The sequence below is a fragment of the Falco rusticolus genome, chromosome 3, assembly GCF_015220075.1.
Source record: "Falco rusticolus isolate bFalRus1 chromosome 3, bFalRus1.pri, whole genome shotgun sequence".
Classification (NCBI taxonomy): domain Eukaryota; kingdom Metazoa; phylum Chordata; class Aves; order Falconiformes; family Falconidae; genus Falco; species Falco rusticolus.
The window spans coordinates 7,790,435-7,816,371 of record NC_051189.1 but is presented as its reverse complement, the minus strand read 5'-3'; the positions used below and the strand labels follow the sequence as shown (position 1 = coordinate 7,816,371).

General features: G+C 37.5%; 1 protein-coding gene across 4 annotated transcripts in view; it reads right to left on the bottom strand.

Moving 5' to 3' along the window:
• CDH12 (cadherin 12) overlaps positions 1 to 25,937 on the bottom strand; it is a 220,747-nt gene that overhangs the window by 73,460 nt on the left and 121,350 nt on the right. For all 4 annotated transcript variants that reach the window (XR_005103402.1, XM_037381808.1, XM_037381807.1 and 1 more), the window contains one exon: positions 2,291 to 2,410. Coding sequence is in view for 3 of the 4 variants with exons in the window: in XM_037381808.1 (XP_037237705.1) it covers positions 2,291 to 2,410 (120 nt within the window). In the remaining variant the exon portion in view is untranslated. The remainder of the gene's footprint in view (positions 1 to 2,290; positions 2,411 to 25,937) is intronic.

Below are 25,937 nucleotides of genomic sequence, written 5' to 3'. Positions count from 1 at the left end.
TTCAGTCTAGAAGAGTCGCAACTGGGGGAGAATATGGGTCTGTAAGGTCATGGGGAACTGATAAATAGGAATTAACTGTTCCCTGTCTCATGCAATGAAGTGTGAGATAGGAAATCAATTAAGAGGTTTTGCATTCCAAAGAAGTAACAGGAGCTGGTTCTTCAACCCAAAAAAACTTTTGCTGTGGAATTTCTAGTCACTGAGTATGTAGCTACTGTGCTCCTAAAGAACTCTACTGGGAAGTGGACAAGGTATGGAGGAGAAATGCTATCAGAGTTTTAGTTACGTGGACACTGCTAATCAGCCAGGAACTTCATAAGAACAAGTTGCTGAAGACCAGAAGAGTATTCAGGAGATGCATTACTAAACGATTATTCTTTTATCCTTCATTAGAGCTAGGCAGGCCATCACTTTTGGAAACATGATACAGGACAGCATTGACCTTTGATCTGACCTGGTATGGATGTTCTTAAGTTCTTTGAATAACTACAAGGGAATGTATCAAAACTGTCACTGGAATTCAAGAGATGGCAAACAAAAGCCAGCAACAGCACCCAAGGAAATGCTTATCCATCTGCCAACAGTTCTGAGTCTGTCATTTTGTACCCAAATGGCTTTCTTCCCTTTCCTGACAAAAACACTCAAGGCAGGTGTCTGGCAGTAAAACTGCAGTGAAAAACTATTGTATCATCTCCTCGGTTACAAAATAAAGAATTGGAAATGCCACAAGATCTGTGGTGCTGCCCAAGATTTCTGGATTTTAAAGCAAGTCAATGAGCAGCATCCTGTGGATTATTCATTCACATACTGTTTATCTCTACAGTCACTGCTAGACCCACAGATAACTCTCATATTGTAACCTTTCTAATGCAAGACAGATTACAGCACATTATTGTTGCTCCTAGAAGCACGCATCTATATGCTTTCTTCTGGTATAGAATTGTAAGCTATGTTGGGCTAGCTGACTCCTGAAGCTTCCTTTACAGCTGTGTCCATTTTTTTACCACTAAGGTCCACCTGGGTAACTCATTAAAGATACTTACAGACAGATGTGGAAGCACTGGGTTTGTTTGATGTTTCAGGGCTAGTAGGGTCCAGGCCATGACCTATGGTCCACTCACTACTCACTACTGAGTAACAGGCATATGATACAGAAATTCAACATGCCACAGGAAAAAAAAGCTTTTATTCAAGTGCTAGTAACTATTAATATTTTTTTCCATGGGAAACTTGTACTAGAAATCCAATTGTGGCTCCAGTAAAGGTTCTCCTTGCCATTTAATTCCTCCTCAATCTTTACAGACTGAAAAACATAAGTATAAAGGTAAATACCTTTTTTTTTTTCTCCCAGACACTTGAGAAGTTCCATTCCATTTTCAAAACTAAAATTGTTCACTGAAAATTGCAATATGATCTCCTGCTAAACGGGACATGTGAGAAAGGATTGTTCCCATTGGAGATAGTGTGCTAACAGCCTTATGAGGCTTTTACTGCCAAAATATTGATTGATTGGTGATAAAGGCCCTTTAACACACAATTTGACATGCAAGTACAGCTTCACTGGGAGGAGAAACTATTTGCTGAAAGGGGCATATGGACAGCTATGCCTGTAACACATTCAGGATGACACAATGTGTGGCATTCACCATGTAGGTTATTGGCTCCTGAACTGAATTACTAATTATAGAAACAAGAATTACATTTAGAAATATAGGACAAGATACTTAATTAACATGTCTGCCAACCTCCCACATACTTCAGCCTCTTTAAATGTATTATCCTTTTCTGCTCACACATCCAGTAAGCCCAGACAAACATACTATGCCTCAGGAAAAGAGGAGAGCAGGAGATGATTAGCTGTTCCACAGTTTCAGATTAGCTCTATGTAGCAAAACAATTATTCCTAGACAATTTCTTACTGTAAGTTCAGCAAGTAAAATGCTGAGAAAAAAGAATATAGACCCAAGATACAAAACTGAATCTTCAGGGAAAAAAACAAAACAAAAACCAAAACCAAAAAGTTGAATGCATGTAGCAGATAAAACTTTAGCAATAGAGAACTGATAAAGCATTAAAAAAAATTAAAATAATTGCCCAATGTATACATATCAGATATTCCAGGATTGATGCAATTCATTCAAAACCTAGTCAACACTCAAAACTGAATCATGTGCAATTACTCTACTGGCTTTTGGCTGTATCAGCCCAGTCCATATTTACTAATTGATACTGCCCACATGAATCAAACCCCAAAGTTTAAATCTTCCATTGTTGCTGATAAACTATTTACCTGTCTTCGGATCAATGGAGAAATACGGTTGTCCCTGAAGAATGCTGTAAACCACTCTAGCACTGTTTCCATAAGTGGGATCATCTGCATCTGTTGCCTTTACTTGAAGTACATATGCTCCTGCAAAGAAACACAGGAAATCACATTTCCAGTATACAGCAGCGATCAGGGTCATCTCAGACACATTAGTCCTGTTGTTAGTGGATCCTGTCATAATTCTTGTTCCACTGGAAACAAAGTGATAATAAAACAGCCAATTCTTCACCTCAGTGCTAGCAACCATCTAGTTAACAGCTGAGGCATAACGGGAAGGAAAGGGAAAGCATCAGTAGTTATTTATAAATAGTTCACGATGTATGTGTTGTTTACAAAAACTTTTTTTCCCAGCACTTATAGGATAGAGGTCTAGGGAAGTGCAATATTGGATTTTGAAAAATGAGTATACTCCAAATTTTTCTGAAAATGTAGACAACTGTGGAAGTAAAACATGTGAGTTGCCTTTAAAACAAGTATTTGACCAAGCAGCTCCTGAATCTGCCAGTGAACTAATCTCTATGTACCTTAGAATAAACTATATTGCAGCCTTGTAAAGGTGGAATTTACATTTCGATTGTAGGATGAAATTAGGTGTTTGGTTCAGCCATTTGTCTTCCAAATCCAGGCTTGAGTCTTCTTGCCTTTCCCATACAGCTCATTAGGAAACCAAAATATTATGGAGGACGAATCTCCCCTTGACACTCTATTTTCAGTTGTGGTTATAAACCAGACCTAGTGTAGTTTGCTTTATATACTGACTTAAAGGGGAACCATGGAGCAAAATAACTGCACATGAAAACAGAAAACTCACTGGAAATGGCAACAGTCTTGCAGAAATATCTTTTCCCTCCTACTAGTTAGCTGCTGAGCAATTTACCTGCATTGCCCCACAGCACCATAACGAAAACAGTGCTCAAACTATAGTCTTCAGCAAAACAAATAGCCACATATTTAGGCTTTCCCATTAGCTTTGCATAATTAAGTGGCCTATGATCTTCTGTGCAAATGAATGTTGGAATTTGCAATGCTGATTTGATGAGTGAAGGTTAAGACAACCTACATAAGAGCACAAGAAGGAGTGTTATCTCCACTGTTCTCGTTTTAAGAAATGTCCTGCATTTGGAGGCCATTGACATTTTTTCAAGAATATCTATGGAATACTGCAAGCACTTCAAGACTGCTCCTTTACTGAAAAGAAAACTGTCAAGTTGCAAAGGATGTTCACAATCTAAAATTAACCTTAATGGACTTCCTGAAGTTTTTTTCTCAGAGTGCCTCACTGAGAGATGCTCCATGTGAAAGGTCCTACAACTTAAGACAGGAAAGTAACTGATAGCAAAGGTAGCTGTTTGGAGGATTTTCCCCCTCACTCAATCCCCTCTCCCAATCCCCTCCCCCAGTCTCTCCATATGGGGATTGACAATGGTGGTGAAGGGTTTGGAATTAACATTGTAAAAATACTTGCTGCTTGATGGCTGGTCATACAAGACTACTCCTGTTACAGTCGTTTATTGAATGAAAAGGTATCCCAAGAGATATTATTTCTATCTCCTGAACAAGACAAAGAAATATAAGTGTTATTTGACTAACAATCACTTTTAAAGTCAATAGGTTGATCATGGTGTAAGCTGAGGGCAAGTTTCCTTAAAATCAACTTCTAAAAGAAAAAAAAAAAAAGAAAAAAAAAAAAGATTAGCAATCAACAAATAAATGAAAAAATAAACCACTGAGAAGGATTCAGTTAACTAAAACCCTGAGGTTACTCTCTTGATTTTCTGGATGTGAAGGGTGAAGAAAAATACATGTTAGAGAAGAGAAAGCACAGGTTCAGTATAACGATTGTGGAAGCTGTATCTACTCAAACACTTCTGTCTTTCTTTACATAACACATAACTATAACTATAACTGACTACACATTAAAGAGCTTAGACAAGCCCAGCCAGAGGAATACATTTTCCTATTGGAATGACAGACAGAATCTATCTAATACTTGTAGAGCCTTTGATGGCTTTCATCTATTCATGTCCATAAGGATTATCTTTGTAATAGGATCTCCTACTTTCAGTTGATTTCTGCTTCAGAAATTAAGGGAGCCACAGCAATAACTCAGTTCTACTCCAGTGACCAAGATTCCTCCTTTCAAATTTCCTCCCCGTTCCCTTAAAAAAATACGTTCACTATATGTGGCACCTTTAGGCCCTTACTGCTGTGGGAGAAAAAGCAAGATCTGCTCCTTTTGGAGCAGTAACTTTGACAAACCATGTCATGCTCGTTCACTGTACAGTACAACATCCCTTCCCAGTACACACACACCTGTCTTCCTTCATTGCTACAGTATCTCACTGCCTTTCCAACCTAAAATATTCAGTCTACTTTTTCCTCTGAAAAGAAATGATACCTTTTGACATAGTTGCTGCCACCTTTCCTCCTTACCAAATTGTTCAGTCTTCTACTGTGTTCTGACCTTAAGCTGCTGAGTTTTACTCCCCTTTGAAGCGCTGGAGCAAGGCACCAGATTCCCAACACGCTGAGGTCTGAACTGGAACGTGGTTACTGAGTGCTCTGGCTGACAGGTGTGCTTCCTCAGGACTGGTTTGCTGAAAAAAGGTGGTACTGTCACACATTCCTGAGTCTCTCCTGGGCCAGGACTCATTTCTGATGCCACACTGGGTGCTACCTAAGGGAGCTGATTTTAGTTTGCCTTCTGAGTACAAATGTACAAAATTTTATCATCATGTTACCAAGACCTTTACTTTGCACCCTGAAGGGAGCAACATTTTGCATAAGAGAACAGGACAGACAGACCGAGATTTACAAATGCAAGGGCAGAACCTAAGTTTACAAACAAAAGTGCACCTATTTTCTGAAGTGCTGAGCACTGGGAAGAACTCAAAGGTCAGGATTTAAAAATCTACTGTTCTGGAAGGCTAGCCATAACAGCCTGCCTTCTCACAGGTTATCAAGAGAGAACTTGCATACACCATAATGAAGTTCTCATGAACACTTGAGACTATCTGATAAAACAGTAGACCTGTCACACAGAGGCCATCACCTCAAGGGGGCGAGTCACACGTTTTACTAGTGACTTCATGATGACTCTTTTCAACAGATAAAAGGCTTTTGAAGTTAGGTAGAGAGGAAAATCACATGTTACCTAATTAATACCTTTGCAGTACTTTTGGACTTTAGCATCTATCATCTTTAAGAGTTTTGCTTCACTGCACCTCACTTGCAAATCGAAAATACCACATAATATGTCTGTATGTCAGCTTTTTTTTAAAAAAAAAGAATTCTTAAACCTAATGTTGTAGTGATCTTGAGATTTGAAATCAATATTAACTGATACATTGAAGCTGCAATGAGACAAAATAAATCATAAATGTGATTCTGCTTTGAGGAAATTATTTAAGAAGAAAGCATTGTGCCTTTGAAGTACTTAAGGAGTTAGCTAAATAGCAATGCTTGTTTTCTATCCATTTCAGTTACAATTCTGTAACTGTATTTATCACTAGCAAAGCTTTCCTTTTAAACCTTAGAAGCTCACTTCACGAAAAATTAATGACAGTGTACTTTGAAAAGGACTGTAAAATATGCTAGTTTGCTATGCTAGGTCATATTCAGAAGGCAGATTTAGCTCTGGTAAAGTTTGTGCGAAAAATGTTGCAGTCCTTTTCTTAGGGGAAAAAATATGTATCCTTTAAGAACTTTTTACTTTTGTATGAACAGTGTGATTTATTCATTTCTTTATAGAATTATAGATGAAATTCCAACTCATTTATTTGCTATATTATTTTATCAAATCAATACCTAGAATAAATCTGGTATTGACTGCTTTTGGTTAAATGACATTTCATTATTGTTGTTATGAAAGAGATCAAGAAGGAAGATTATGTGTATTTAATAGCTAAAAAGTTATTTATATTTTATCTCATTATGCCTACCTTTTTATGCACATGGTAGAGTACTTAATTCTATTCAGATCTGCAGTAAAATATAACCCAGAACAAAAAGTCGTATGTGATGAATAAGATACATCAGCATGACACTACCTGCTAGCATAAGCGGAATTCATAAATGTACTTCCTCCGGGTGAAATAAAACAGAAAATAAAACTCAAATCCAAAAATTGTAATTGATTTTAATACTACCCTACAGAATAACCTTGTTTCTAAAATGCAGAGACATGGAATTGATGAGTGGACTACTCAGTGGATAAGGAATTAGCTGGGTGGTCCCACTCCAAGAGTTGTGGTCAATAGCTTGATCTCTGGGTGACCAGTGGTGTCCCTCAGAGGACTGTATTGAGACCAGTCTTATTTAAGAACTTTGTCAGGGACATGGACAGTGGAATTGAGGGCACCCTCATCAAGTTTGAGGATGACACCAAGCTGAGTGGTGTGGTTGATACTCAAGGAAAGGAATGCCATCCAGAGGAACTTTGCCAGCCTAGGATACGGTTGGCTTTCTGGGCTGTATTCAACTCTGGGTCCCCTGGCGTAAGAAACATATAGACCTGTTGGAGTGAGTCCAGAGGAGGGCCACAAAGATTGTCAGAGGGTTTGAGCACCTCTCCTGTGAGGACAGGCTGAGAAGGTTGGGGTTCAGCCTGGAGAAGAGAAGGCTCTGGGGAAACTTTATAGTGGCCTTCCAGTACGGGCCTACAGGAACCCTGGGGAGGATTCTTTGTCAGGGATTGTAGTGATAGGACAAGGGGTAATGCTTTTAAACTGAAAGAGGGTAGATTTAGATGAGATATTAGGAAGAAATTCTTTACTGTGAGGGTGGTGAGGCACTGGAAGAAGTTGCCCAGAGAAGCTGTGGCTGCCCCATCCCTGGAAGTGTCCAGGCCAGGCTGGACGGGGCTTTGAGCAACCTGGTCTAGTGGGAGGTATCCCTACCCATGGCAGGGGGGTTGGAACTCGATGGTCTTTAAGGTCCCTTCCAATCCAAACCGTTCTGTTATTCTGTGATTTACGACTGAATGCAGGGATTGCTAAGACTTCAGAATAAAAGGAACTTTGCAAAGCATACTAAATTAACACAAATCAATAACTACCCACTCAGTATATTCATCAGCTTCTCCCAAGTTCAAACAGGTTTAGGTAAGAAATGTTAAATTAAGATATTCAAGCAACCTTAATTTTTCTTGTTATGATGTAAATATTTAAGAAGTTGTCATGTGAGGTATTGAATGTGTTATTGGGAGAATTTTTAATAAGCAATGTTGGCAATTTTTCATAAATTTAACCCATACATGTCTTGGGAGACTGAAGTAACAGATATAGCAGTAAATGTGTTTGTCTGTTTCTGACTGTTCAAAGCAAAGCTGCTGTGGCTGTGAATGGGTTTTGGAGCTCATCCCTTATTCCATCATTTATTTCCTAACACCTAGTAATAGCAGCTTAAAACCAATTAATATCTTTTTAACAGAGCAGTGACTATCTCCCCTTTCCAAAACTACCACGACAAGCCAGTGGCTCCTACTATATCACCAGCAGCAACTTCCTCCAATACAGAAATCATTTACTAAAACAAAGATTTGCTAAAATAGTGTGAGCCACAAAAAGTGCTTTCACCATGATACTTACGGTGGAGTTCATGTAATCTGTTATCAGACTTCTACCATATAGGCATCCACACTCATGCCAGGCACCTGTAGCTTGCTTTGCACTAGGGGCTGGGCACAGGGAGCCTGGTAGCACTGGTCTGCATGTACCAGAGATGAACAGGTAGGCATGTGAAACATTGCAGATGAATCCGTATCTAGGTCTAAGCTCTCACACAAAAATGCGATGTTGCAAGGTGAAGGAAGCAGCCAGCAGCAGCCAGCAGCCTGCCTGAAAATTCTGCCAAGGACCCAGATGCCTGATCATCCCTGCACATACCAATTCCTAGTTGCCTAAAAATATTAGTTTATGTTTTCTTAGCTACATGCTCCTGGTAATTCAACCTTGTTACACAAAAGAAGGAAGAAATGCTGATTTACAAACCAGGTTTTATAAAGGCCGAGATTCAAAGTCATAGTCTAGCCTGATAAACAGCAGGCACTGAATATGAAAAATAATTCATTTCACAGTGACAGCAATTTCAATGGTATTAATTAATCTGTCAGGTCTTTTACAAAAAAACAAATAATATGTAAAGCTTATATTTTTTATTAGAGGTCATTCACAACAGACATGTTTTTTTTTGTTGTTTTGTTTGTTTGTTTGCTTGTTTTAATGTGCTTCCAGTCATTTACTAACTTAAATACATACCTAATATTCTACACAGGTTTTCTGAAATTAGTTTCTCATCCTTTCAATATTAGCAAGCATTGCTCATTGTATCTAACAAGCTTTCTACTTTACTGCAAAGCGTAAACCCAATATATTTTTAAAAATAGACTCTAAAATCTAATTATTGTTTTTCCAGGCAATAATACAGGGTGCTACAGCTGTAAATCTTTAATGCACAAAGGTAGTGATGGAGGATCACATTTACTATAGCTCATGACATTTTAATTAAAATATGTACTTACATCACTACACGGAATAATCAAATGAACAAAACAAATACAATATTTTTTGTTCTTTGGAAATAGCTTATATGATAGCATCTAAAAAGACTTATATTTATAATTTTTTATGTGTAATCAATAAATATTTGATGTAAGACATTATAAAATGCAGAAGAATGGAATGATGTGCTTACGTAGTTATCTACATTTAGAAAGAAAAGAAAAATGCTAAACCATTCACATGGCTCAAGGTAATGGTATGGAATTTTAATGAAGATTATATTTTCTTTAAAATAATACAGACAATATTGAGGACTAACATTGTAAATAGTTGGTTTAGCCACAGCAAACACACTGGCCTGAATTTTACTCTGGCTGAAGTCCAAAGGCAATCTAGCCATAACTGCAAATAGAATGGGGTCCAAGATCTCTAGTTCATTGGCCAAACTGACTCAAATAGCACCAAAAAGCCTCACAGTTTATATTAGAATGACTGGAGGGAACTATAAAAAGCCTGAGTTTATACCATAATGAGAATGCTTATGAAATAAGGATTTGATTTCTAGAACTATTACCATTTTTTCTGACAGTCTTTCATTAGTAAAAATGCTACTTCGCCGAAATCAAGTCTCTGGAAGAAGAGAAGCATTGATTACATCTCTTCCCATTCAACGAGCACTAGAAAGAAATATTGAAATTTTCTAATATACCCAGTTTGATATTTTCAAATTGCTTATGAATGACCAGGCAAATTTTGATAAAAAAAATACTACAAAATCCAGACCTTCCCCAATTTAAAAACAGCACTTAATTTATTGATTTTTTTTTTCTTATAAAATACTAAAATATTGACCTTTGGTACTCTTTCAATCTGGAAGTAAGTTTTGCCATCACCAATGTGTAGATGGGGTACCTTGCTGACTGTGGAGCTATTGCTGGCTTCCAAAAAACCAAAGAGGAAATCAAATTTCTTATGCTTAGCTTGCTGAACTAAAGGGCATGACCAAGAATTCATAAAACTCAACTGGAACTAGATAAATGAGTTATTTCACTGTAGAGGAAAATGAGACAATTCAAGGCTAGAAGAATAAGACAACAGAATTATTTAGACATGGTTCCTTCAAAAATAAGGTATAGTCAATTGAATTGCGTAGACGAAGAAAGGAGGTGGTGATATGTCAAGTCTTTTCTCATTAAGTCTTTTCTCATTAAGCTTTCACTAGGCCTGCAAATCCCATTAAGTTTGGTAATGAATACTAAAATTCCGTTAAGTAGTGGTAGTGCATTATTTTTCACAAAAAGTGAGAGGGACCTGCTTTGTGGTTTTGAAGAGGCAAAAGAGGGCTGGATGGGAGCTGTAAGGTTTGGGGTAATCAAGAAGGGAAGGGATACTGAAATAAGAGCAGGGCTTCAGCACGTTGTAAGTGTTCCACAGGCTCTGGCTGGAACCTCTCTCCACTCCATGTAGATCAGAGGTTCAGTCAGGGCAGGTTGCTCAAGCCCTTGTCCAGACAATTTTTGAATATCTCCAATGACAGAAATCCCACAACCTCTTCAGGTGTTCCTATGGATCCTTCCAGCAGTTCCCGAAACAAGCTCAAGTTTCCTTTTTTGAAGTCGATGGCTGTGATTTCCCCATTTGTCTTGTTCGCTTTCTTTTGTGTCTCTTGTTAGTAGGAAATAGTATGAGACATTGTATGTGAATTTTCATGGAATTTTCTTTTTGTAATGGACTATTAAGGTAGTTGCATCTGCTCATGGTGAGTAAAGATCAAACAGCATATCTTCTGTCATAAGCTTTCTTTTTTTTTTTCTTTTTTTTTTTTTGTTTTTGTTCCCCCAACATGGTTTTCTTGTACAGGTAGACGAGTTGTCATCATCTTACTGTGTCTCCTCTACCACATGTGTGATTTGATGGTTTTGTCACTCTGTTGGTGTCTAGTACTTTTGAAAGAAATCAGACGATTATGCAAACATTTTTTTATATGGACAGGAGGAAGGAGGGGCATAGCTGTTGGCAGAGAAACTCACTACTTTGTACCATATTATTCCTAAACAATTCCAAGGATAGCACCTTGGCAATCCAAACAACTTCCATCCTCTTTACAGAATTCAAGTAAGAACCTAATCAACAGGTATCTTTCTTGTGGTTTTTTTCTTTCTTTTTTTTTTTTTTTTTTTCTGGGATAGAGTTAACTTCTTAATACCTGGTACAGTGCTGTGGTTTGGATTTGGTGTGAGAATGATGTTGATAATATACTGACAGTTTTTGTTGTTGCTGGTTGCTGGGTGATGTTTATACTGTCAAGGACTTTCCAGTTTCTTAGGTCCTGCCAGCTGACCCAAACTAGCCAGGGGTATATCCCATGCCACAGAATGTCATGCTCAGTATATAAAGCTGGAGGATGAAGAAGGAAGGGGGAGATGTTCGGAGTTACAGCGTTTGTCTTCTTATGTAACCACTACGTGTGACGGAGCCCTGCTTCCCTGGGGATGGCTGAACACCTGCCTGCCCATGGGGAGTGGTGAATGGATTCCTTGCTTTGTTTTCCTTGCATGTACAGCTTTTGCTTTCCCTATTAAACTGTCTTTATCACAACCCTCGAGTCTGTCACTTTTACTCTTCTGATTCTCTCCCCCAACCCGACATGGGGGGAGTGAGCGAGCTGCTGCGTGGGGCTTGGTTGACAGCCACGGTTAAACCTCAACAATGACTCACTGCAGCACTACATTGCAATTCAGATCAGGAGATCCCCTGTCTCAATAAATATTCCCCTGACCTGCCACTAGCAGTTTTAGCAAAGCTCCAGTACTGGGAGAACATGTGCATCTGTAAAGAGGGATGCTGACATTGCCCTTTTGGGGCTTATCTTTTATAGATGAAATTACCAATAATATGTTTTGAAGATAAACTCCTGAAGCTGACTCACACAAAAGTAATGTGAGGAAGGCATATTTTACTTGGAAAAACTAGTTTCCAGTTTATGTATTCATGGCTGTGCAGCCCTGATAATAAGACAAGCTTGCTGGCTCCATCAATATCTTGAGTACTAGACATAATCAGGGAAGTACACTTTTCCCCTGTTTTGTATTCCAGACATCCCACTGAACATATATATATTTTTCTCTCAGCTGTCAGAAGCACCCATGTCCACAAAAGTAATACTGCCATTCCCTATTGTAATTGATGAAGAATGGCAGCTTTTTGCTAATACTTTTCTCTGCTGGTAGCTAAAAGCAGCTGTTGCAAGTCTCAGCATTTAGTGCACAAACATATTTCTAGTATCTCTAGAATAACATTTGATTTACGGTGGCAACAACCCAGGGAGTATGGAAGCTGGCTTTGTTAAACTGCATTACATATGCACTCTGATTTCATCTGGAAAACAGTGCTTTAACTCTTGAGGGTTTTTTCTTGGTGAATTGGAAGACATGGCATTGTGAAGGAGAGATTTTTTTGTTTCTCCTTCCTTATGCCATAAATGCGTTATAAATTAGAACTAAGGTTTTAGAAAGAGTCAGCACATTTTATTACCCACACTGGTTTTGTCTCTTAAAATCTTTCTTGCAAATTAATTAATAGGTCACTTTCTTCTGGCCATCCCTGTCTCCCTCAAGGATGATGAGGGTAAACAAGGGAAACCCACAGCTGTGGTTTTTTTAGATAATTATTTAGCTTGGAAATCAGCAAAGCAATTATTTTCTTTTCCCTTTTTTTTTCCTACCCTCATCTGTTGGGGTCGGCCAGAGTTAAGCCACTATGGGCACACAATCTAGCTAAGCTAATAATGACTCTGTTAGGATTCAATATTTATTTAATTTATTTATTTTTATTAATTTAGGTTATTTATTTATTTATAAAGACATTCAGCTGCTTACACAGTCCCAAGGCTGTGATAATGTTTACAGAGGTTGCACTTCTGAAGAAAACGAGGAGCTTGAAATAGCAGCTAATAGTCTATACCCAGTACGCGCATAAAGGAGTAGCCTGGTAAAGTAACTGCTGGAAATAAATGCACAAGGAGCGCAGCAGAAGAACCAATTAGCAAATACTAAGCTTAATATCCATCTGTTTGAGAAATACACCTCTTGAAAGTGATTTTTCCTTTCTGCTTTCAAGTCTGTGGATTGTTTTCCTCTTACCAATATGACAGAAGTTCCTCTCACATATATGAAATCTAGCAAATAGAAAAACATAACTTTGACTTTTGCTTTTATTATCTTGAAAACTTGATAACTTTTCAGGCCATGACTCAATAGGGATTTAATTTTGCCAGTGTACCCATCATAGCTAGGATGTGGGAGATAAAAATAACCAAAACACCCTCTAAACACGATAGCTATGCTGGCAAAACCCAGACTGTGCTGATAAAAGCATTTGTGGATTTATGTTTTGTAGGGAGGTGGTATAAGTTTTATTACAAAAAAGAACCGTTCTGGTATCAAATGCTGATGACAAAATCTATGAACTAAAGAACTTTGCCAAAAACATTGCATGAGATTAAATTTACCCTGTATTTTCTTCAAAAGAATTGTGAAATGTCAGCTGTTAGCCATACTTGATGCGCTGAAATCTTAAGGGTTTGAGGAAAAGTGAGTCATCCCCAGAATAATAGCAGAGCTGGTGTTCATTTATTAATCTGTGAATTGGTTTCAGTGTGATCAAAATATTTTTCAGATGCAAATGTTCAAATAAAAGGCTAGGTATTAAGCTCAGTTTGAGTGAGGAAAGCGATACACCGAAACGGATTCCTAGCTTTTGAATGCTAATGCAGCTTGGTGGTTTTCATGTTGTGGATCTGTACAGCAGCAGTTAGTATCAGCTGCATGCCTTTCAACGACATACCACCCTTCTAATGCCAGATGAAAAAGTACCAGCAAAAGAAGCATTTCTAAACAATCCAGGAAATGACATTCACTTTTCTCATGGAAGATCTCCTGGAGATTCTTAAGGTGTCACAAAAGTCTTAAAATTGTGATACTCCCCCAATCCCATATTAAAAAACCCCACACAACAACAAACAAAAAAAAAAACCCCAAACCCAAAACAAACACAAAAACCCTTAACACACACACATCACACATACAACTGGTAGGTATCACAGAAAGAATTCAGGAGAAACCATGTAGTAGTGTATTTCCATTATTTTACGGTTTGAAGTTTTCATGAGCTGATGTTTCACACCTCTGTTCTTCAAATGTCAAATGATTTATTCAGAATTCAGTAATAAGAAAAGTTGAGCCTTACACAAGACACAAGAAAAAAAATGGTTAAAATAACTTTGCTTTGATTCTCAGTAGATGTTCAGATGGCATATGCAGGCTGGTTTGCTTCATTTATTTTTATCAGATGTTGGACATGGTTAGAAATAATTTAATACTATGTTCACCCAGGCATCTTCACCTGAATAAAGTTAATTTCTACATCAGAATTTGGTGAAAAAATCTTTTCAGTTTTGAATGACAGAAAGAAGTTTTTCAGGACATTTTGGCCAGTTATATTTTAATAGAGTCATACACTTAAGATCAAATTTTGGTAACCAAATTTCATGCTAATCTGGTGACATTTCAAGGAAACGAAGTTTGGAGATGTTGATACTGAGCACTCTTAAAGGTTGTTTTGCCTGCATCAGCTCTCTTCCTACCTACTTAAAGAGTTATGTCTAAATTTCTCGAGAAGAATGTGGAGTAGTCTTCATGAACATTTTTTCTTTTTTTTCTTTTTGTATTTACCTTTAGACCTATCTCCTTCTCAAAATCTACAAATCTTCTAAAGCAAACCTGGATTAGGTAGAGACATGATAACATACAAAAATAACCCCAGAACATAACAGTGACTTTTACACAATCTAGTATGCAAGGTGATATTCTGTGAATGGTCCTAATTTTTCTTTATTTTTTTGATCAGAACATTGCTTTGAAGATTTTTCTGCTACTTTAAGATCAAAGCACTGAAGAATCTGTGCAATTTTACTCTATACATTTGCATTAAAATTTTAAATCTCATCTGATCCATTCAGTGACTTAATTCATAGTTTCTATACTATTCTACATAACTTCCTACATCAACATCCAACTACACTAACCTTCTAGCAGTGACAGGGAACAGTAACCCACATGCTCATGATAGGGGTCTGATAATAAAGATTTCGGAACTTGGGACACCATGGGCATCCTCAGGCCTAACAAAAGGTTCCCCTTGTGCAAATTCGTTTGCAAAGTAAGAAAAATGGTAGAAGAGGCATTGTTGCTTCAAGTGACAGCAGGCTCAGCCTTCATCACAAATGGTATTTCAGAAAAGAAGGTGGAAGAAATCCACCTTTTTCTCAGGGTAATATGGCCCCGTGTAAGTCCTGGTCTGATTCCTGCAATGGTTGATTTAAACCCTGAAACACAGGTCGTCATATGCTTTCCAAACATCTCTTACTTTTTACCACAGTAGTTGGTCCTTCATAAAACAAAAATACGGAACTAATTTACCCTTCTACAGGAGCAAGGTCAGGACCAATGAACTGACCATAGAGCAATGAAGACAGATTTTTAATGGATGTACAGAGACAGCTTGCACAGGGCTGACTGTGGTGACTTTTCTCCTCGGCTGGGCTTTCTGTTCCCTCTTAGTGATTAAGAGAGATAAGAAATTGAAAACACAAGGTCATATTAAACATATGGAAGTTTTAAATATACCCACTTAAAATTAACAGTGAGTGTGACTGTCTTGCCTCAAATATATCAATGTGAAAACTCCCTTCTTTTCATGTGTCTGCATTGTCTTCTTTTCTAAAATCATATTACAACTCTCTTGTGTATCAGTCTGACTTCTTATTGATCTGAACAGTAAATCCAGTTTTGTATTTACCTCATAATTTGGATCAATATAATGTTTTGACAATACAGTATTGTTAAACAAAACCTCAAGCATCCTTCACAGCATGCAAATTTCTGGACTGTGTGCCACTGGACTAGGGACTTACAACCAGTTTTTTTTAAGAAAAGCCCAGTGAGCCAAAGAAAATGTCAGTGTTTCACTGGAGAAATGCACTTCCCAGGCATAACTAGGAGGATGTTCTTTGCCAAAAGGCCACAGAAACACGTCTCTGTTTCAAGATACTGCAGGCAGAGTTTTTCTCAGCATGAGGAAAGACAGTGACTGAAGCAGAAGACTGGAATAGAGAGATCTTGCCCTGTTCTTACTTCTATACCAGACTGTTGACAAAGTATTTATATATTTGATAGATTCCCCATGATAACATGGAAACATAAGCCTTCACACTTACAGTGGTAGATGCTGTTCTAAGACAATTTAAGGCATGGTGATTTTTGGTGCTCTGTAGTGTTGTGATAACAGAAAGTTCTTCTATTATATTACTGGTCATGACATAGTAATATACATAATTCAGAAATGTAGCATTGGGCAGAACATCAGACTATCCCAATCTAAGCTAATTAAAGCAGTATACCACAATATTCAAATTCCTTAAAGTCCTATCTTTGAAAGAATTACGGACTACAGTCAAGAAGCACACAACAATCTCAAGAGCTAACAGAATTACAAAGCATTGCTTATTTGTGACAATACTTTATGATATCGTAGGAGGCATACTTGATTTTGTTTGTTTGTCCTCTTAAAAATGGAAAGATAAAGTGTGGCTTTTGGAACAAACAAACAAACAAAAAAAAAAACCCTCAAGCAAAACCAAGATTTTTCATATGTGTAACTGCTTATAAAATTTTATGTTTCATTTATTTAATTATTCACAAGTTTACACACCTGTTTTCTAAGACAGTTTCCTGACTCTCATGGAATGTCAATATTTCTTTCATTTTCTCCTTCTCAGTTTCTTCTGTATAAGCACTCCTGATTGATGGAGTCTCCAAATCTAAGCGTTTTCAGTAACATGGAAAAAATATTAACAAGTGAGCCTGAAAGACAGCTATCTACCTATCACAGGTGGAATCAGATCACTGCTAGCAGAGAAATAGAAGGAAGTTGGATCTTCTGCATAAATTTCACTATTGTATTTAAAACCTTTCCTAGAATATTTTTGTGTGTATAATCAGCTAACTGGCAAACAGTTTCAAGATATCTGGAATTGAGCTTTTAAGTGAATGAACTCTTCACCAACACAAAAAAGCCTTTATTAATATTCTTGTCCTTTGTGACTCGGTTTTTATCTCCTAAGAGAGATTCAAGGCAGTGCTGTGATTCCAGCATGAACTACTACTGTGGCAAGTAAGAAATGTGACGGAGTATATGGGGAAGAGGGAGGTTTGATGCATGGGACAAACCCCCCTCCTTTTCTGCTTAGAGAAGACTATTACTCTAAGATAACTCTATTTCAAAATTAGTATAGTTTTCATCAGTATGTCCTAATTGTGGGTGCTGAAGTTTTACTGCTCAACTTCAGGCACTTGAAAATTCAATCTCAACACTCTAAAAGTTAATGCACCTGCCCACCCCAAAATAGAGACAGTGTTTATCAATTAAATCTTCATTCAGCCCGTGTCTAAAAATAAATGTCTGAATCCTTACAAGATAGTCTGTGTTATTGACTGCGTGGATTGTGGCTGCAAAACTTCAATCTGGAATTATGCCAGTTTGGTGGCAAGTTAGCCAGCGTTCCTGGGGTTATTTTAGGTGATTTTAAAGGCTGTATTCACGTATGTGCCACTGTTGTAACCTCTGTGTGTCAGTGGTAAATCAGAAAACCAGACCTCTGCTCTCATAACTCCTTCTTCTAGCCGTGACTGGCAAAGAAAACTGTTCTTATAGCTAGTTGAAGAGTGTATCTTCTGGCACATTGTAATTATGCTCCTTGCTTTTTTCCCAATTAAGAATATTTCAGCTCATGTTATTCTGCACTTCTTGTTGTAAAGCCATGTTTGGGAAGGGTGAGATCCTGTTCATCCTAAAATTAGCAACAAAACTCTCATTACCTTGGATAGTGAAGGACATACATTTAGATATCCTTGTTGTTTTGAAATTTGAAATCCATCTAGCTCTGTCACTCTTGATAAAACCAGATGTTCCCCATGATGTTGACACTTACCCAGAGAAACTGGATTAAAATTAAGATTTTCAAACTTGATTTTGTAAGCTAATTATTGCTTTTGAGCAGACCTTCTGGAAGAAATATTGACTCAAAGCATTGCTTGAATGATTCTGCAAACATTCTTTTCTTCAAATCATTAACTATGCAGACAATTTATTCTGCATCCAAAATACATGACTGAACACTGTGGGAACTCTTAAAATATAAAACCTCCTGTCACCTGACACAGATACATTTCATTATTAATGCAAACAAGAAATACAATTTCAAAATATTTTGATCCCTCTTACAAAGTGGTATGCCTTTGAAAAATAACATTAAACATCTTTAAAAAGAGTTCTGTTTAGAGTCTAAAAGATTTAAGAAGATTTTATGAGTGTTTTATTTTTACACAAATAATTTCTCTAACTTTCTATATCAGCTTGAAGATTTTTAGCACTTCCAAACACAAGGTAGCCCAGGTCATTTTACTAAATTCAGTTGAAACTGATTCAGACCAAATGTACTTCAACTTGTAAGTGTATCATGTATGCCAGAGGAGAAAAAAAAACCCCAACAAACACCAACAACCCCCCAAACAACCCTTAATATGTTATTATTTATATCCTAAATCTAAACATTTTTGACATAATTTTCTTCCCCAAGAGCCACAATCACATTTGTCAACTTAACTGATCCCTGAAATGAGATCCAAATTATTAAACAGGGTGATAAAATTAGTAAACAGGCCTCAGGCATAAGACAGCAGTTGGTTTTAGCATTCATTTTTGCTTCAGTAACTACTACAGGCCTATGGCAAATGACATAATTCAGTATTACATAGGATGATACTGCAGTCCACTTGAACAGTCCCTGATTTCTGCAGCAGAATATTCTTCCCACCCCTCCACCCTCCACCCCCCACCTCTGGAACCCTTTAGATGAAGTGGAGCCTGTGCATTTGCAAGCACACATTGCAGCTTCAGGAAGAGGTGCTAAAATTTCCAGGATCTGAAGCAGTAAGTTCTCAATTTTCCTCTTCAAACTTACTAAGGCTTCTGCTCATGAGACAACTTACTGTCTAACAGCAAAACCAAACCTAAAGAAATAAACATGTCAAATCTTCCATCCAGCTGCTAAAGCATTCTCTCTTCTTTAGAGAGAAGTGGTACTTGACCTAGACTGATCACAGGTCTCCTCGGCTGCAGAGAAGACTCATTCATACCTTTTGCAATTTCCAGAGGCCTACATCTTTGACTTCTGTATTCCTGTTTCCATAGACTTGAGCTGGTGAGCCACACAGAGCAAAGTGATTTTCGGCTCCAAATTCAGCCAATCTAACCTGCACTCTTTCATGTTTACTTACTACATTAGCTTATCCTCCTCGTTTCTCCTGCCCCATGCCTATTGTGCCTGTTCTGCAACCATCTTCCTCTTCCAGCTGCATCTTTCTCCTCTGGGACTTCCACTCTCAAACCTTGCCCAAGCCCAGCTCGATAAAATGTTCTTTAAGCAGCTCCTGCTTTGTCTAGGTTTCTCTTGACAGAACAAGAAAGCTTTTTCTGTAGTCTGTCTCTTTCCTAGAAAGCAATGCTTCTTGACACAGCTGCCATTCAGCTGCTCAGTCATTTTTCATCCTTCAACTCTAACCAACCTACTTCTCTTGTTTTCACCTTTTTTAGTTTTATTTTATAGTGATATTTGAAATCACTATTTTTGACACATTTCAATGTTTTAAATCAATTATGGGATTAAAAAAAAGTGAGATTGTATTTTCTGGTAATGTATTGCATATCAAATAATTGACACTGCTCCACAACTGGAGTTTTTTTCTGGCCCCACTGCATCTAATGCCAACAGTACATTTCATGTCAAGAGGCTGGCAAGAATGAGTGTGTGTCACAACTAGCTAAACTATATGGAATTTTAGTGAGAAATCTAAGCAGCATCAGGCCACTTCTAATTGGCTGGTTTTTTTAATTTATTAATGTCTCTTTCTCTATGGGCCTCTATGCTTTTCCATCATTAAAAAAAACATCGTGTGAATGGGGACTAGTTGAGGAGAAACTTACAGGAAGACAGTGGAGAAAACAGGCTCATTCATTTAATTGTTATTGCAGCTACACATAATACAGCATACAATCTGGTTTTCTTAAAATTCTGTAGGCATGTGAAGACTGCATTGAATGAGGGAATGCGCTCTTTGACCATTATGTAAAAATGTTTAATTAATTTTCATTTGTCGCTTTCAATATGTTTCTGTTACATGCTTGGGACTATTAGGGTTTCCAATCGTGACTGAATTTTGCAGCTGCAAATTACTGTCCTTAAGTAATTCTAAGTATTTTCCCACTGAAAACTCACAAGCACACATCAGTTGCTAGTTGTGGTCACAGAAATAAAAATCCTGCTTGGCTATACTTATTCTTTTACATTGCCTGGAATATGATTTGTTTATTTAGGACAAGCACAAATTTTTGGGAAAGTGTTCTGTAATATTTTCCTCTACTATATAATGTAGATGGCATAGACGTTAATTTTCATAAAGTAATCATTCCTAAACTTTCTTCTCATGGACAGCCAGGCAGTAGCAATGTTTTGTATGGACTGCATGCTGTTTAGGCAGAAATGAGCTCTGTCAGTACATGCAGTTCAGCCAGTTACCTGGCAAGCTACAGGCAGTGGAATGTAGTAGTGGAATGGATGAGCAGAAGGCACCAGAATATGCTGTCTTCAAAGACCACTGTGGATTCGGTCACCTGTCTTATCTGCAGGAGAGCCCCTGACTGATTAACCGAGACTTGCACACCACTGGTAAGCTGCAGAATGCATTTAGCAATGACTGTCATCATTGAGAATATGTCTGTCATCACACTTGAAAATAAATTACTACTACAGAAAATCAACTGAGTTGTGCTGTAATAAAATAGTAAATGACGGAACTTGTACCCAAAAAAAACCCCCAAGTTGTATATATTATTTTGATTACCTATACTCTATTACCACTTTATTTGATAGAATTATTAAATAATTTCTTTACTAGCTGGTCATAGCTCTGAACAGATAGTTCAAGTGAACACTTAATAAGCTGTTATAGTTTCTGAGTAATTTTTGTTGTTCTCTTAAATATTCACATGGCATTTATTATGCAACAAATAACAGTAAGCTTCCACAGTGGTCAATTGTGGCAGTTATATTGTTAGCCCCTAACACCTTTTTTCTCCTCTTACTTAATTTCTATCACATCTTACGAAATATTTGGGGTTATGGTAGATGAACAGCCTCTAAATTTCCATTAGAAATTTTCCAAAGAGAACATCCATGAGATGGTGCCATTCTCCGAGCAGGATACAGAATTTGGTCCATAAAAGCTCTTAATTCTTATTCATAGATATTTTTTAATAATCTATATCTGCACATTCACCATTTTATCTACATCCTATGCATTTATGAATGCTATGCTTACTGTTATTAAAAGACCTATGCTTATGACAGCATCTGTTTCTCAAGGCAGGGCAGATGGGCACAGATGACCCACTATGTTAGTCAGCAGTAGAGTTGTCTGCTGTCATCATTTGCTCATAACTTCCTTTTTTTCTTTCCTGAGGAAAAAAACCCTCATGTTCTAATGCAAAACCTGCATGCAATCTAGGGGGAAAAATAGTAAAAATAAAGCAAAACTTTATACCTCATTCCCCTGCTTTTTCCCTCAGTATCACTGTTTAGGTTTGTCTTCCATAATTGCTCAGAATGTCTTACTGTTGGCTAATATTTTCCTTTTTTTTTTTTTTTTTTTTAATAAAAAAATGTGATCTTAGATTTGACAGAAGCTTGAGCTGGCTCTACCCATTAAATAAATAAATAAATAAATGAAAATAAATTACAGGCTTATTCTGGTTTACTTTAGAAGATATAATAAATTTGAAGTGATCATTTAAAAGAAGCATCATTTTACATCTATTGTTAAAGGTCCTTAGGGTTGAACTAGTGAATTCAAGTCCAGATTCTCATTTTAGCAAGAACTTTACCCTCTTTTTATCCTCATGCCACATCTTAATGTGACTTCTGGTAGTATCCATGGTTTTGCCTGACCCTTCTTTTGAATACACCAGAAGACCATTGCACACAGTCTTATGCCCTTACCTGGTCTTGTCTTAATGAAAGCACTTTCCTCAGCCTAATGTAACATTTGTCAGTATGGGGGTCTTCATCTGCCTCCATTCCCCAGAAGTGACTCCCACCTGCTACAGGCCACCTGTCCTTACTGTTCCTGGCCCAGGTATGTCAGTAAACCAAACGCACCTACAGCTGACAGCGAGAAAGCTTGAGATGCCTGGGGAACAAGGCACATAGGCAGGCATAAACACTGCACTTACCGAGAGTGCGGGCAAAACAGATTAAACTGAAAACACAAACTAGACGGTTTGGTGCTAATTCTGGACACTCTGCTATGTGGCTACGAGCCAACACAGGGCTAAAAGCCACACAGGCATAATAGTGCCAGTCTACCCACCTGAGATACGGGACGTGACAGTCTCTGCACAAACGTGGGCTAATGTGCACGAACAGCCTCGGGAGCAACGCGGCCCCTCGCACCCTGTGCGCAGCAAACTCTGAGTGGATCCAAAACATTTCTCTACTTAGTGCAATAAATGTATACATTGAGACAAAAAAATAAGCATCTTTATATAGTCTGGTTTCAGGTTTTTCATAACTCTGGAATGACCTGTAAGCAAAGACCTCCAAGGAAATCATCTGCTTTCTCAAAATGACACTCCTATTTAAACTTGGCGTCTTTCACACTTTACTCAGGGCAACGCTAATGGATTTTGGCAGGACTGTCACTTTTATAAGCATGCTTTCTGCCTAATCCATTCTCAGAACACCTTCACTTTTACCTTCTCACAACTGGTTCTCAGTATATTTGTTTTTCTATGGATATTTCCTTAAACTAAATATCCTTTCTACAGACAAATGTAGTCAAACTTGTTTCCAGGACTTAGACATTCTACTTTCGCATACACAAATGCATGCAAGTTGGACTTGTGGCATGAATGTAGCATATATATGTGTGTATATCTATCTATATGTCTTCCGTTACTGACCTGACAAAGAAATCTTGTCACATTTATAATGTGTATGATTTTATATTGTATCAAGTTTCTTGGGATTTGTTTTTTTTAAAAAAAAAAAGATGGTACCAGTAACAGGCTTTCATATGCAAACTACACAGTGTCAAGGCCGTATATATTGAATCACACAATTGCTAGAAAAGCATCATGTAATAGTTTCTCGGGTTTTTTAGCCTAATGATTCTGAGTCAGAAAAAGGAAGATTGATGATCACTTTGAGTTTTAAATTAAAAAAAAACCAACAAACTAGTAAGAAAAGTAAGTCATGCTAGTTTCATGCATATGCGGATCAAGCCAAATCTGTTGACCCTGACTAATTTTTTTCAGGCCAATACTGCTTTCTACAATGGACTGTATTATTAGATATATTTCTAGAACAACTCTTGTCTTCTGAAATTGAACTCAAACGACAAGAACCACAACGGTGTGGAAAAATTGACAGGTATTATGGCATTAATCCAAAATTTGACAGAATCTGACTTTTACCTCCAGTGTGCTTGTTCTCCTTGACTGTGGTTCTTTTCCGTATCTCAGATTGTGGGAAGGATGAATGAGAATATTCAAAGATTTTTTTTTTTAACTTTATTTTATTTTTTAAATTTGCCTTTAGTGGAATTAGTTGCTGTTCCTCAACTGTGATGCAAGGGCTGACTTATGCATTCATTATTGCTCTTTTCACTGGGGGAATACATTTAGTTAAAGAACAGTGACAGTGCAAGAAAGATGACTACGCTTACCTGGTCTTGGCTTAATGAAAGCACATTATTTCTTTCCTCTGTCTTAACGTAGCATTTGTCAGAGAGGGGGCCTTCTAGTCTACAGACTGTATCTTTGAGAAATACTTCGTTTTATGTACAGTGGTGCCCTTGTGGCAAGATAACCATCTCTTTATTCAGAGTTTTTTAAACAAGCAAAAGAAAATAGTGTGGTTTAAACAAAAATAAAGCTATTAGTTGCCTCTTATTGCCTTTTTTTGACTGCATGACAGTTATTGGCTATGAGTAATGAGTATTGTTTACAGGGTTTGTGGCACAAACCACCAAGGAATTGTTCTGACAGCACACTACACACACTAAGGACTCCATACAGATGCTACTGATGATCTGGGGCAGAACTCACTCAAAGGGACTCACTTCAACAACGTTGGAAGTAGATATCTGAAATCATATGCTTATTTAATTTCTTCCCCCCACACCCCCCCCCCCCCCAGTATTTATACACTGTATGTTCTCATTTGGCTTCAACAATGTGTGGTCATTAGAACAACATCACTCAAATTATGTCTCATTTTTCACCCCTTTAACTTCCTGATTATAATGCACTAAAAGAAGCATTTGTATTCCTATCATTACAAGGACATACTGAAACAAGTACGGGATAATTTATCTTTTTTGTTCTTTCATGCCCCTGTAATAAGAAATTTGTGCCATCCTGTATAAGAAACTATGGAATAGATTAAATTATCCTTTTTTTTTTGATATAGCAAGCAACCAAGCTATGTCACAGTAGGACAGACTTCCCTATATGCAACCTCATGAAAGGAAAATAACTGAAAATTACAATGTTCTCATTATTACTATGTAAGTCATATGATAGCTGGCAAAACACTTCTAATCATAACTAAGCCTTAGTTTGGAGGGGAAAAAAAAAAAGCATGAAACGATGAGCTTTCAAAATCCTTGGACTCTCATATATGAAATATAGAAACTGAACACACTGTACTAAGTACTGTGTTAAGCCACATAGGGCCATTCACCATTAGTTTTTTGCAAAATAAAAAATTACAAATACCACTGCTCAGAGGCAGCAGCACTATGGCAACAAGTCCCTGCTCCAACATAAATCCTGTAAAGCACACTGTCACCCTTGTGAACGCAGTGCACTCCATCATATTTGCACAGAGCTAATTTAATCGTATGTTAATAAAACATGCAACTTAAAGATTTATTCCTATTGATACAATTAAGTATTTTCTACAGAAGCAATCCCTCTTCACCAAACGTGAAGTCGGATGTTCTGTTCTAGATAATTTATTGTAGTTTCTCTGGGCTCAGAGTTTGGTAACACCAACACTCATGTAGTTATCTTCATAACTAATTGTTGTCACATTTGCTTTATTTTTCTTGGTGCACAGAAGAGAAAGCTATTGATTTATCTTCGGCAACCTACTGGTATGCCACCATATGGCATATGAGAAAGACTTACCAAATCTCACCTTCATATAAGTATATCCAATGACACACTTCCATCTCTTCTTACCACAGGAAAAAGTCTCTGTAAAGGATACCAGAACTGCAGAAAGGCTAGGAAGCCTTTTGTCCCTCCTTTTCAGTATGTACCTAGACCTAATTCTCAATAACTACCGTTCAATTCCCAGGGATAAAGCTTTGGGTCTGCTGACAAGTAGCTATTAGCACCTTATTACAGAGCCTTTCTGGGGACAGAAAAATAGGCAGCTGCTCAGGACAGCAGAGCACAAGGAGTGACAAAGAGTCATAGCCTGTAACCTGCTGCACCTGCTGCCCATTTGGCCTGCAGTTTCCATCCCCTGCTCTTTCTGTGTGTGCTTTATCAGGTAACACTCACACTGGCCTCCTGAGCAATACAGGAATTCGACTTGCAGGATGTGTAAAACAGCTGGCTACCTGCAAAACATCTAACTAGCCTGCTCAGGTGTTATCCAGGAACTAAATGGGCAGATATTTTTTTTCCCAGCCCTCTGCAGTCATTAACCAATAAAATAAGTATTGTATAACTTAAACATTGCACTAAAAATAGTCATATGGTGAATGTGTTTTAAGCTTTTATTAAAAAAAAACCAACCACAATTATGTGTATGAATTTAATTTTATACAAAATTTAAATATACTTCTCTTCACTCCTGCAGTTGACTATATTTTTACTTTCTCTTTAATCTGCGCATATCTGACTTTTATCAAATTAAATGT